Here is a 12,542-nt window from a genome sequence, read left to right on the forward strand (position 1 = left end):
CTACAATTTAAGTGTGTGTGTGTGTGTAACTGTCTTTGTTCTAGATTTCGATTTGTGTGATGATGACACTTGTCGTGCTGTGGTCCGTATGTTCCTGCAATGTAATCTAGTTCAAATGTTTCAAATACCCTATGATGTCCTTTGTCGTTGGGTATTGAGTGTACGTAAAAATTACCGTCCTGTTAAATATCACAATTGGCGTCATGCCTTGAATGTGGCCCAGACAATGTTTGCCATGATGAAAACTGGCCGTATGGAACGTTTCATGAAGGATTTGGAAATTTTCGGCTTATTAGTGGCATGTTTATGCCACGACTTGGATCATCGTGGTACAAATAATGCTTTTCAAACAAAGACCGAATCACCATTGGCCATATTGTATACAACGAGTACCATGGAACACCATCATTTTGATCAATGTGTCATGATCTTGAATTCAGAGGGAAATAATATTTTTCAGGTATGTAAATATTTTCAAACAAGTAAAAAAGTGTCAGTCGGCTTTGCCGACAGATATATACCCTCAGCCAATGTTAAGCGAAACTTTTACCTCCGGACAGATCGAATGTATTTAAGGTCTCCTCAAAATTTTGTGGCCCTTTTTGGACATTTGAACTTGCCGACAAAAATGTGGATTAGGAATTAAATGCACTAAGACACAAATGTTGAACTTTTGTAGGGCAGGTACCCTTAGGGGCGACCGATATGGTCCATTTTAGAATTTGAACTAAATTTGTATAAAATATTAGGAGATCCAAAGTTTGGACCAAATTGGTTGCCCCATTCAAGTGATATCGTCCTAGCATTTTAGTGACATTTTTTTAAATATTGGGGAGAAGTACCGAAAGTTGTGGACCGGTATTGCCCATGAAACTAAGTTTGGATATAATATGACGAAGACCAAATGTTGGACCAAATCGGTTGAACAGTTCGAGAGTTATCGTGTTCTCCGACCGACACATATGGTGACATAGGGGTTTCTAACACCTTTAGGGCTGTTTTCCCAAGAAATATGGACTTGCCCCTGAAAAAATTTTTACCGTAGTAATAAAGGTAGCGAATGCAAATCGCTTCAACAAAAATCAAAGTGTTTCGAGAGCAGGTCTCAAAGTGAACTTATCCAAAATTTTGTGTGAGAGGTACCAGAAGGAATAGACAAATATAGTCCATATTCGAACCTGATCTATATCTGGTAGATATATTAGGATGTGCATAGTATGGATTACATCGGTCACTCCCTCCAAGAGTTGTCGCGCGCAAAATTTTTCCGAACATTTTTGAAGTTTTGTGGGGGAGGTACCTGAAGGAGTGGCCCAATATAACCCATCTTCGAATTTAAACTATGTTTTGATAAAATATTACGAAGGCCAAATTTTAGACCGAATCGACAGATCCAATACACAAGGTGTCATAGGGGCTTTTTCTCAGGTAGTATGGACTTGCCCCTTATGAAACTTGTACCGTCGTATGGGGGAAAGTGAGTACAAGTTATTACAACAAAAATCAAACCGATTCGAGAACATGTCCTAAACTGAACTTATCCGAAATTTTGTGTGGGAGGTACCCGAAGGAGTGGGCCGATTGGAACCTCACCTAAGTCTGGTAGAAATTTCACGATGTGCGAAGTATGGACCAAATCGGTTACTCCCTGCGTGCCCATAAATTTTCCGAACATTTTGGAACATTTGTGGGGGAGGTACCGGAAGGAGAGGACCGATATAGCTCATCTTCGAACTTAAACTAAGTTTGGACAAAATATTACGAAAGCCAAAATTTGATCCGAATCGGTTCATCCGTTCGAGAGTTATCATGCGTTCCAGCCAGACAGACGGACGGACATTGCTCAAACGACTCCAAATTGTCTGAAACACATTTCGTCCAAACATACTTGGGGTCTAAAACCATTATTTCGATGAGGCACATTTTGCCCGTATGAAAGTGTATATACCCTCGTTAGCATAAATGCTGAGGGTATAAAAATTAAGGCATAACAATTGAAACTGAATTTAACTAGAAAAAACACAATTCGCTTAACAAATCGAACGTTTCTTATGGCTGAGAGCCTACAAAGTTAAATTCTATTTCAGTCCAGCTAACAGATTCAACACAATATTTAAATAAAACAGTAGTTGAGGATTTTAGATTTCTGGAAAATTATGGACTTATAAAGAAACTAAGTCTGCAGATTTTAAGAAAATCTGGAGGTTTTATTTAGGTTATATTTTATTTTCAAAATTCTATATTTTAAATTTTATATTTAATATTTAATATTTTTTGTACTTTATACATATTTTATGTTTTATATTTTATACTTTATATCTTATATTTTAAATTTTATATTCTATATTTTGTATTTTATTTTTTGTTTGTTCTGTTTTAGTTGAAGATTCAATCATATGATTGTTTAAGTCTGGAGTATTCCCCCATTAGCTTAACTTCATCACTTTCCTCTTTGCAGAGAAAAATGTTTACAAAACGCACTGACAGCTTGCAAAATTTACTCATCGCTACCAATATCATGATTTCATCCCGGCGAAGGGAATTATCAATTGGCTTTTCAGTTTTTGAAATGATGATTTTTTAGTGAAAACCTGAACTCTTTAAGCATCGAGTATTCTCATGTTAATGAGAATGATGCTCACTTTTCGGCTTTCCCAAAAAAAAAAACACCAGAACAAAATATTTGCAAGCTGACAGCTTAATATTTCCCTTCGCCGGGATGAAATCATGAATACTCCAGACTTAAACAATCATTTTGTATTTTATATATTTTATATTTAATATTTTAATTAAATGAAAAAGTTTTTTCGAGCTTGAGTTCTTTAGTTGATGTGCATTTTTCTTTATTTATTTATTCTCCAATATTTCGGAATTCTTTGAATTCCATCTTCAGGGAGTTTATTTGATTTGCACTCTTGCAATAATAACTCTTGACGACGGTAGACATCCTACATCAAATAAACTCCCTGAAGATGGAATTCAAAGAATTCCGAAATATTGGAGAATAAATAAATAAAGAAAAATGCACATCAACTAAAGAACTCAAGCTCGAAAAAACTTTTTCATTTAATTAAAAATCAAAAGGTCGAGGAAAACAACAATAACAATTTAATATTTTAAAATTTGTATTTTATATTCAACACAATATTCAAATAAAACAGTAGTAGAGGATTTCAGATTTCTGGAAAATTATGGACTTATCAATAAACTAAGTCTGCAGATTTTTAGAAAATTTTGAGGTTTTATTTAGGTTATATTTTATATTCTAAATTCTATATTTTATATTTTATTTTTTTAAATTTTAATATTTTATACTTTATATTTTATATCATATACTTCACATTTTATTTTTTATATTTTACATTATATATTTTGTATTTCATATTTTATATTTTATATTTTACATTTTATATATAATTTTTTTTTTTGTATTTTATACTTTATATTTTACTAGCAAAGTGCCCGCTACTTCGTACGCGGAAAGGATATAAAAAACAAATAAAAAATATTTAATACGGAAATGGTGAACACTGAAAAGTTTGTTATAATAATACCAATTTTTAATTTTATATTAAGTACTGTTCGTACCAAATCACCTGTATCTCACCCTTACACATCAACAGCGGGACCAACGTTGCACGCCAATACAAACCCTAATTCCAAAAAGTTCAGATTCCAGCCCTGTTCATACTCCCAACAACAAATTTTGTACCAATAAGTAATTTTCGGATACTTATGGTACGTATTTCGACAACGAACCCTATACTGACATCAATACAAAATACCAAACTTACCCATAAGTACGAATTTCCAAAACTTCCTCAATCCTACAATGAAACAATAACCTTAATTCACAGTTTCAAAATTCCAGCTTTACCACTAAAATCCAAATTGTAGCAGATTTAGTACTTTCCTTACCCATACGTACTAATTTTAAAAATTTCACCCAAATTCAAATTGTACCATTTGGTACTTTACGTACCCATAAGTACGAATTTCAGAAACTTCTTCAATCCTTCAATCCTACACACCAACAGTAACCTTAATTTCAAATTTTAGGTTTCCAGGTCTATCCGTTCACCCAAATCTAAATTGTACCAAATTTAGTACCAATTAGTACTTTTTGTACACATATGTACGAATTTCCAAAACTACCCCCATATTTCAATCGTACACTTCAACAGTAATCTTAATTCAAAACTTCAAGTTTCAGCTGCATCCTTTCACCCAAATCCAAATTGTACCAAATTAAGTACCGTTTACTACTTTTCGTACACATAAGTACGAATTTCCCTATACTTCAGCAGTAATCATAATTCTATATTTCAGGTTTGCAGCTCTATCGGTTCACCCAAATCCAAATTGTACCAAATTTAATAGTTTTAATACACGTTAGTACAAAATTCAAATCAGTAATCTTAATTCTAAATTTTGGTTCCCAGCTCTATCCGTTCACCCAAAACCAAATTTTACCGAATTAATACAATTTAGTACATTTCGTACGCAATAAGTATGAATTTTCAAATCTACCTCAATACTTATTTCCAAATTTCAGAATTCCATCTCTATCCGTTTAATGAAATCCAAATAGTACTAAATTTAGTACCTTTAAAATACGAATTTTCCAAAAATACCTCGATATCTCAATCCTAAACTTCAACAGTAATCATTTTTCTAACTTTAAGGTTTCAAACTTTATCCGTTCACACAAATCCAAATTGTACCAAATTTAGTACCATTTAGTACTTTTCGTACACATAAGTACAAAATTTCAAAACCATCTCCATACCTCAATCCACCACTCCAACAGTAATATTAATTCCAAATTTCAGCATTCCACATACATATACACATTCACCCAACTCCAAATTCTACCAAATTCGCGACCGTTAAGTACTTTTCGTACGCATAAGTACGAGTTTCCAAAGCTCCAAATTTTAGTACACTTTAGTACCTTTCGTACAAATAAGTACGAATTTAGAAAACCACCCTCATATCGCAATCGTACTCTTCAACATTAATCCTAATTACAAAATTCAAGTTTCCAGGTCTATCCGTTCACCCAAATCCAAATTGTATCAAATTTAGTACCATTTAGTACTTTTCATACACATGAGTACGAATTTCTAAAACAATTTCATTTCATAAACACCACTTCCCAACCTTGATTTCCATAACAAATTTCAAGATTCTGGCTGTAGCCGTTCAAAATATAAATAAAAGCACTAGCAAATGACAGAACATCCTGGAGGTTGTTTGTAGAGGCCCTATGCTCCTCAAGGAGTTAAACGGAAAAGAAGAAGAAGAAGACTAAATGTTATAACTTTCAGTACTATTTGTACACTTACACTATGCGACACGAAAATTATTAACCAAATTTTGACACCGCTGAGTGATAGAAGACCAAAAATAAGAACGTGTCTTCTTATTTTTGGTCTTCTATCACGCCTGGCGATTTTCCCCATCACTTCAACTTTCGCGGGTATGGTCCCCCAAAAACCTGAGGCTTTGATGTCGGAAGGGATCATTTTGTCAGGCACGCATCTTCTAAACCGCTTGGAATTTTGCAAAGTTGTAACTCTCGTCATAAAGAATAATAATTGTGAACACATAAAATCCATTCAACTTCATCTTCAAGGTCAAAATCGTCAAGGTCAAATTTCCATTATATTTTATTCTCTGATTGAAGCAAACAATCAACTAGAAAAATGTTCCTTAGATCTCAACTAAACAACTTTCTAGAGCATACGAACTCTGTAGAAACGGTTCTTAATGGCCAAAATGGCTAAACAAATTCGATTTTCATCCTCTTTTCTCGGTTTCCGTTCCATAGATACTAAACCGTTCAAAATTCAAGAAAATATTTAACAACAATAATTTAGCAAAGATATCAGCAAAAAAACTTTCTGGAATATTAGAAATGTCTATGAACGGTTCTTAAATGCAAAAAAAAAGCAAAAAAATTTTGAGAATAATATATTTTTATACTTTTTTTCTCCTATTCTGGTCCACCGCCCAAAAATTAAGGATACAGTCAACTACAAAAATGTACCTAAGATTTCAATAAACAACTTTCTAGCTGAAATTCGCTTGCAAAAATTTTGTTCTGGTGTTTTTTTTTTTTTTTTTGGAAAGCCGAAAAGTTAGCATCATTCTCATTAACATGAGAATACTCGATGCTTAAAGAGTTCAGGTTTTCACTAGAAAAATCATCATTTCAAACACTGAAAAACCAATTGATAATTCCCTTCACCGGGATAAAATCATTATATTGGTAGCGATCAGTAAATTTTGCAGGCTGTCAGTGCTCTCTGTAAAGAAAGTAATGATGAAGTTAAGCCTTCCCCCATTGGCTTAACTTCATCAGACTTAAGCAATCATATAATATTTTTTATATTTTAAAATGTTATTGTGTGACAAACAAAAAATTATATTCTATTTTTTTCTTTTGGGTCCTTAATATACTAACCACAGACTTATCCTCAAAGGGAATTTACATAGACAGTTTTCAGTTTTTGATATCATATGCTGATATCATATTATATCCTTCTTTCGTCAATACAATAGTCGATATACTAGATTCATTAAAGTAAAGGAAATAACTTGTGTTAACTGTTAGCTATAAAAACAGAGCTCTTCCAAATATTCTGCTCTATGTGTATTGTTTAGCATTTTTTAAAGTAAATATTTTGTATTACGCACGTATTGAAGAAGACTTTCTCAGAAAAAGAAAAAACAAACATACTAAACTAAATATTTAAACAGACGTTTGTAAGGAAAGAAATAACACATTTCCGCCGTCTTTTTGTTCAAGGTCTGTTTAGAACTGATAATATGTACATAATAAATTTTTATACCCTAAAATACTAAATTCAATCAAGTACTTTCTAAAAATAACTATTAAAGTTAACAAATATTTTATTTATTTCATACATTACTCTAAACATAATAACCCCACAACTGAACAAATATAATAACCATGGCAGAATTACCAAGGTAGTGGTATCGTAAAATTTTGAATGTGTTATGTCAAAACCATAGCACAATTACCAAGGTAGTTTTATCACACCAGCTGTTCGAATATGAAAAGTCAAATCCGTTTATGAAAAATTATTTTTGTTGTAATTTCCCCAAGAACATAAAGAAAGTTTTGACATAACATATTCAAAATTGTACGATGCCACTACCTGGGTAATTGTGCCATGATAATAACCAAGCAATTCATTGACTTTTGAATAAACAATTATTTTTCGAAATTGGTTCATATTTACATTAGGCAATTTTCCTTGCGTGACGTAGGGGATGAATGATACCAAGCAACGGTCTTGACCGGCTTTAACATGGCAAAGCCCAGGATTTATCTTGGTCCCTCTTTCACCTCAAGTGGACACTGACCTCCCCGTGGTGTCACCTGGGGAACTGCCTTTAACACCCGTTAAAGGTAGTGAGCTAACATGTGCCGCGCGTTCACCCATAAGAACGTTAAAAACTTGGGTTTGGGCGTCGGGTTAGTAACCCTCCCCTAGAAAAAACATTCTACTATGAAAAAACGAAAGAAAAGAAAAACAAACCCCTCTAAAGTTGACGAACCCCGCAAACGTTTTAAGGACCATGATCTGCGAATCTGCACCTGGAATGTTCGCACTCTTTATAGAGAAGGTGCAGTCTTCGCATTGGCAGACGTACTTGAAAAGTACAAGGCCGATATTACTGCCATACAGGAAATACGATGGATTGGGAAAGGCGTCACAACAACACCTAAAGGTGACGCACTGTATTATAGCTGCCATGACGTAAAGCATGAGTTTGGTTGCGGATTCGTAGTTAGTCGGAGACTAAAACATCTGGTATCCAGCTTCACCCCAGTGAATGAAAGACTAGCTGCAATACGAATAAAAGCTAAATTCTTTAACATCAGCTTTATTTGCGCTCATGCTCCCACTGAAGAAAAGGACGAACAGACCAAAGATATATTTTACGAGCGCTTAGAAGAAACATATGACCGTTGCCCTGCCCATGACATTAAAATCATTCTAGGCGATTTTAATGCCAAAATTGGAAAGGAGAATGTCTTTGGCACAACAGTCGGGAAATTCAGTCTCCACAGTGAAACAACTGACAATGGTATGAGGCTGATAGACTTTGCAGCTGCAAAAAACATGGTAGTTAGCAGTACCAGATTTAATCATCGCGATATTCATAAGGGCACCTGGCTGTCTCCAGATCAAAGAACAAGTAATCAAATTGATAATGTTGTAATAGATGGAAGACATTCATCCAGCGTGTTGGATGTACGATCGTTCCGAGGCGCAAACATTGATTCGAACCACTACCTTGTTGCAGCAAAGGTACGTACCCGTCTAAACGTTGCAAATAAAGCACGAACAGACACAACGCGGAAGTTGGACATCGATAGGCTGCAATCACAACAGATAGCCACAGCATATTCCACTCAACTAGCCCAATTGCTTAACGCGAGCACTCCTTGTCCCGATAATATAACAACACAATGGCAACATATTGCCCACTCCATGCAAACAGCCGCAAAATCCATACTTGGATTCCAGAGACCTCCACAAAGGAATTCATGGTATGACCAGGAGTGTCGTGCTGCTACCGAAGAGAAAAATGCGGCATATAGAGCTACTTTACAATCAGTAGCAACGCGTAGCGCACGAGAGAGATATCGGGAGAAAAGGAGAGAAGAGAAACGTGTTTTCCGCAAGAAAATGAGAGAAATGGAAAAGCGGGAGTGTGAAAAAATCGAGATGTACAGGAGCCAGAATGAAGTCCGAAAATTCTACCAAAGAGTGAAACATCAAACAGATGGCTTTGGTACAGGCACATCCTCCTGTAGAGACCAGCAAGGTAATCTGGTAACAGATACAGATAGCGTGCTCAGGATATGGAAGGAACATTTCTCCAATCTGCTGGTATCCAATAGTAGCGAAGACGATGATACCACAGATCCAATCCCAGAAGATTGTATAGAATGTATACCGCCCGGCCAAGATGAGGTAAAAACAGCAATCAACCGGCTGAAGAATAACAAAGCAGCAGGAGCCGATGGCTTACCAGCCGAGCTGTTTAAAACCGGAGGCGACGCGCTGATAAGTTGTATGCATCAGCTAGTTAGCACCATCTGGCAGGAAGAACGCGTACCCGACGATTGGAACCTGAGCATCCTATGTCCCGTCCACAAGAAAGGAGATAAGACTGTATGCTTCAACTATAGGGGCATAAGTCTTCTCCCTATTGCCTATGAGATAGTGTCAGGGATATTGTGCGAACGACTAAAGCCAATGGTAAACGAAATAATTGGACCATACCAATGTGGCTTTAGACCTGGCAAGTCCACCATTGACCAGATAATTACCCTGCGGCAAATCCTAGAGAAGACCCAAGAGATGCAGATCGACACATTTCACCTTTTTGTCGATTATAAAGCAGCATTCGACAGTCCCCTCCGATCAAAGGTATTCCACGCAATGTCTGAATTTGGTATCCCCGCAAAGCTCATCCGGCTTTGTAAGATGACTTTAACTGATACTAGGTCCTCAGTTAAAATTGGAAAGAACCTCTCCGAAGAATTTTGTACCAAAAGAGGTTTCAGACAAGGAGACAGCCTTTCGTGTGACCTATTCAACATTTTGCTGGAAAAGGTAATACGAGATGCAAATGTCAAAAGAAATGGCACAATTTACACCAAAAGCCACATGTTACTTGCCTATGCTGATGACATAGACATCATGGGACGATCAGTAAAGGAAGTAACTGATACCTTTAGAAAGGTCGAAGCATTATCTACGAAAGTGGGTCTGGCGGTAAACGGCGAAAAGACAAATTGATGGTGTCGACGCGCAAAGCGTCCATAGAGCTCGGACCAACTGTGGAAGTTGGTACCTACAATTTTGAGGTAGTTAAAGACTTCGTCTACCTCGGCACTGCCATAAACACAACAAACAACATCAGTTGTGAAATAAGAAGAAGAATTGTATTGGCCAACAGATGCTACTATGGTCTAAGTAAGCAATTTAAAAACAAAGCCACATCTCGTCAAACAAAAATAACACTATACAAAACGCTGATACTACCCGTGCTAATGTATGGCTCCGAAGCATGGGTACTTGCGCAAGCAGATAAGGCAGTGCTTGGTGTGTTTGAGAGGAAAATTCTTCGAAAGATCTACGGGCCGATTTGCGTTGACGGTGAATATCGACGTCGTATGAACCACGAGCTATATAAGCTATACAAAGACATGCATATAGTTAAACGTATCGAGATGCAACGATTGCGTTGGCTAGGCCATATCATGAGAATGAGCGATGATGAACCCGCTAAAAAGGCGTATGAATACATGCCACATGGCGGTGCACGCAGAATCGGCAGGCCTAAGCTTCGATGGAGCATACAAGTGGATGAAGAAATGAAAAGGCGCGGTATTTCAAAAAGTCAAGCGAAAAACAGAGAGGAATGGAGATCTTTTCTTAGTTCGGTCTATGGAACAAATGTTCTGTAATGGGCCAACTAAGTAAGTAAGTAATTTTCCTTGCGGCAATTGTCGGTTTGAAGGAGAGAGAGGTGAGGCATATGGTAACCTTTTGCCTCTCTACAACCTCTCTCATCGACAAACTGGCAATTGCCGCAAGGAAAATTGCCTAATGTAAATATGGACTTGGGACCCTGCTGTATATTCGAATACCCCTTGTTAACTATTTTAGATGTATCACATTATCAAAATCCAATGTAGGGTATCTAATTTTTTGAGAGACATTTAAATATATGAAAGTAGAATTAATAATCTTTTCTTTTGGCGCATTTCAGGCTTTATCTCCCGAAGACTATCGACAGGTTATGAAAGTGGTGGAAAATGCAATTTTATCCACAGATCTTGCTGTTTACTTTAAGAAACGCAATGCCTTCTTGGATGTGGTTGAAAGTGGTGAATTCGATTGGCAGAGTGAAGACAAAAAGGATTGTGAGTACCATCTCAACACACTAGCCATGGCTTCACAACAACAATATTTGTATTTAACAAAAAATTGTTTTCAGTATTGTGTGGTATGATGATGACGGCTTGTGATGTCAGTGCCATTGCCAAACCATGGGAGGTACAACATCGAGTAGCCAAACTTGTGGCGGATGAATTCTTCGATCAAGGAGATTTAGAAAAGCTACAACTGAATACCCAACCTGTGGCAATGATGGATAGGTAAGACAGCATTCTTAAGTTTCAGGAATAATAAAATATTGAAAAGTGTTTTTCCAGGGATCGCAAAGATGAATTACCCAAAATGCAAGTGGGTTTCATTGATGTCATTTGCTTACCACTCTACAAAGTTTTGTGTGATACATTCCCCTGGATAACACCGCTATACGAAGGCACGTTGGAAAATCGTAGTAATTGGCAAGATCTAGCTGAAAAGGTGGAAATGGGTCTGACATGGATTGATCATGATACCATTGATAAGCCGGTAGAAGAATTTGCAGGTAAATGCGCAAAACAATAACCAAATATAACATCTACTTTAATAATTCGAAATCACATCAAATTACAGCCTGCAATGATGAGGAAATCAAGGACATAGAATTTACGGTTACCACCCTAAATTGTCACCAGCAGCAGCAACAACACAGTGATGATACCTCAACGCCGGAACATCATCGTGGCATATCACGTTTAAGTATGAAAAAGACTGGTGGTGCCCTGGGCAAGGCCGTCAAATCAAAGCTAACCAAAACTTTATACAACAGCATGGATGGTTCAAAACCTAAGACATCGCTGAAACTTTTAGAAACTCATGCTAGTGAAGATTTGGAAGACAAAAGTCCCACAAGCCCATCGCAACCCACCGGCCCACCGGTGGGTTCAACGGGACAAATGTCGGCATCCTCTTCCATATCCTCGTCATGCACCACAAATTCAATGACCGACAAAAATAAGAAACGCTCCAAACTGTGCTCCCTTTTGTGACGAAAACCTTCCAATTAGAATCTAAAATAAATCTCTCAGTAAACAGAGATTTGCCACAATTATAGATTCTAATTGGAAGTTACATTTTGATATTAACAACAACAACAACTTCAGAGCTTGTGAAGACATTTGTGTAACCCTGTTGTAGGTATTTTAAATACACATCCAGGGTATATTTATTTTGCAAAGCCAGACTATTTTTGTAAAACCTGAATTTTTTTCGTAAAGCAACTACAACAAACTTCTAGTAATTATTACCTAAATATATACATACTTATTTATAAAGATGTCCTACATACATATATATATATATATGTATACCCAAACAAAAGGAAATAACTATGTCAAAACAATTGTGATGTAAATCAAGACAAAATAGTAAAATTATAGTACATATAGATTTTTCATCACTCCATTGACATAATCTGGTGCATGTTTGAAACTTTTCTGAACAGAAGTTGTGGAACAGTTTATATTTTGTTTAATCCACATATCACTAGGAATACCTCAGAATAACCATGGTGAGATTTGACTTAATCTTTTTTGCCTACTCCGAACGAGGAACTGT

General features: G+C 36.2%; 1 protein-coding gene across 5 annotated transcripts in view; it reads left to right on the forward strand.

Moving 5' to 3' along the window:
* Positions 1–12,305, forward strand: part of Pde6 (phosphodiesterase 6) — a 444,092-nt gene extending 431,787 nt beyond the window's left edge. For all 5 annotated transcript variants that reach the window (XM_073961124.1, XM_073961122.1, XM_073961123.1 and 2 more), the window contains 5 exons: positions 45–460; positions 10,825–10,978; positions 11,053–11,212; positions 11,270–11,490; positions 11,559–12,305. In XM_073961124.1, coding sequence (XP_073817225.1) covers positions 45–460; positions 10,825–10,978; positions 11,053–11,212; positions 11,270–11,490; positions 11,559–11,974 — 1,367 coding nt within the window. In that variant the 3' untranslated portion in view covers positions 11,975–12,305. The remainder of the gene's footprint in view (positions 1–44; positions 461–10,824; positions 10,979–11,052; positions 11,213–11,269; positions 11,491–11,558) is intronic.
* Positions 12,306–12,542: the final 237 nt, after the last annotated feature.

This window comes from Musca autumnalis, unplaced genomic scaffold (assembly GCF_047663935.1).
Source record: "Musca autumnalis isolate F117 unplaced genomic scaffold, ASM4766393v1 scaffold_1, whole genome shotgun sequence".
NCBI classification, from domain to species: Eukaryota; Metazoa; Arthropoda; class Insecta; order Diptera; family Muscidae; genus Musca; species Musca autumnalis.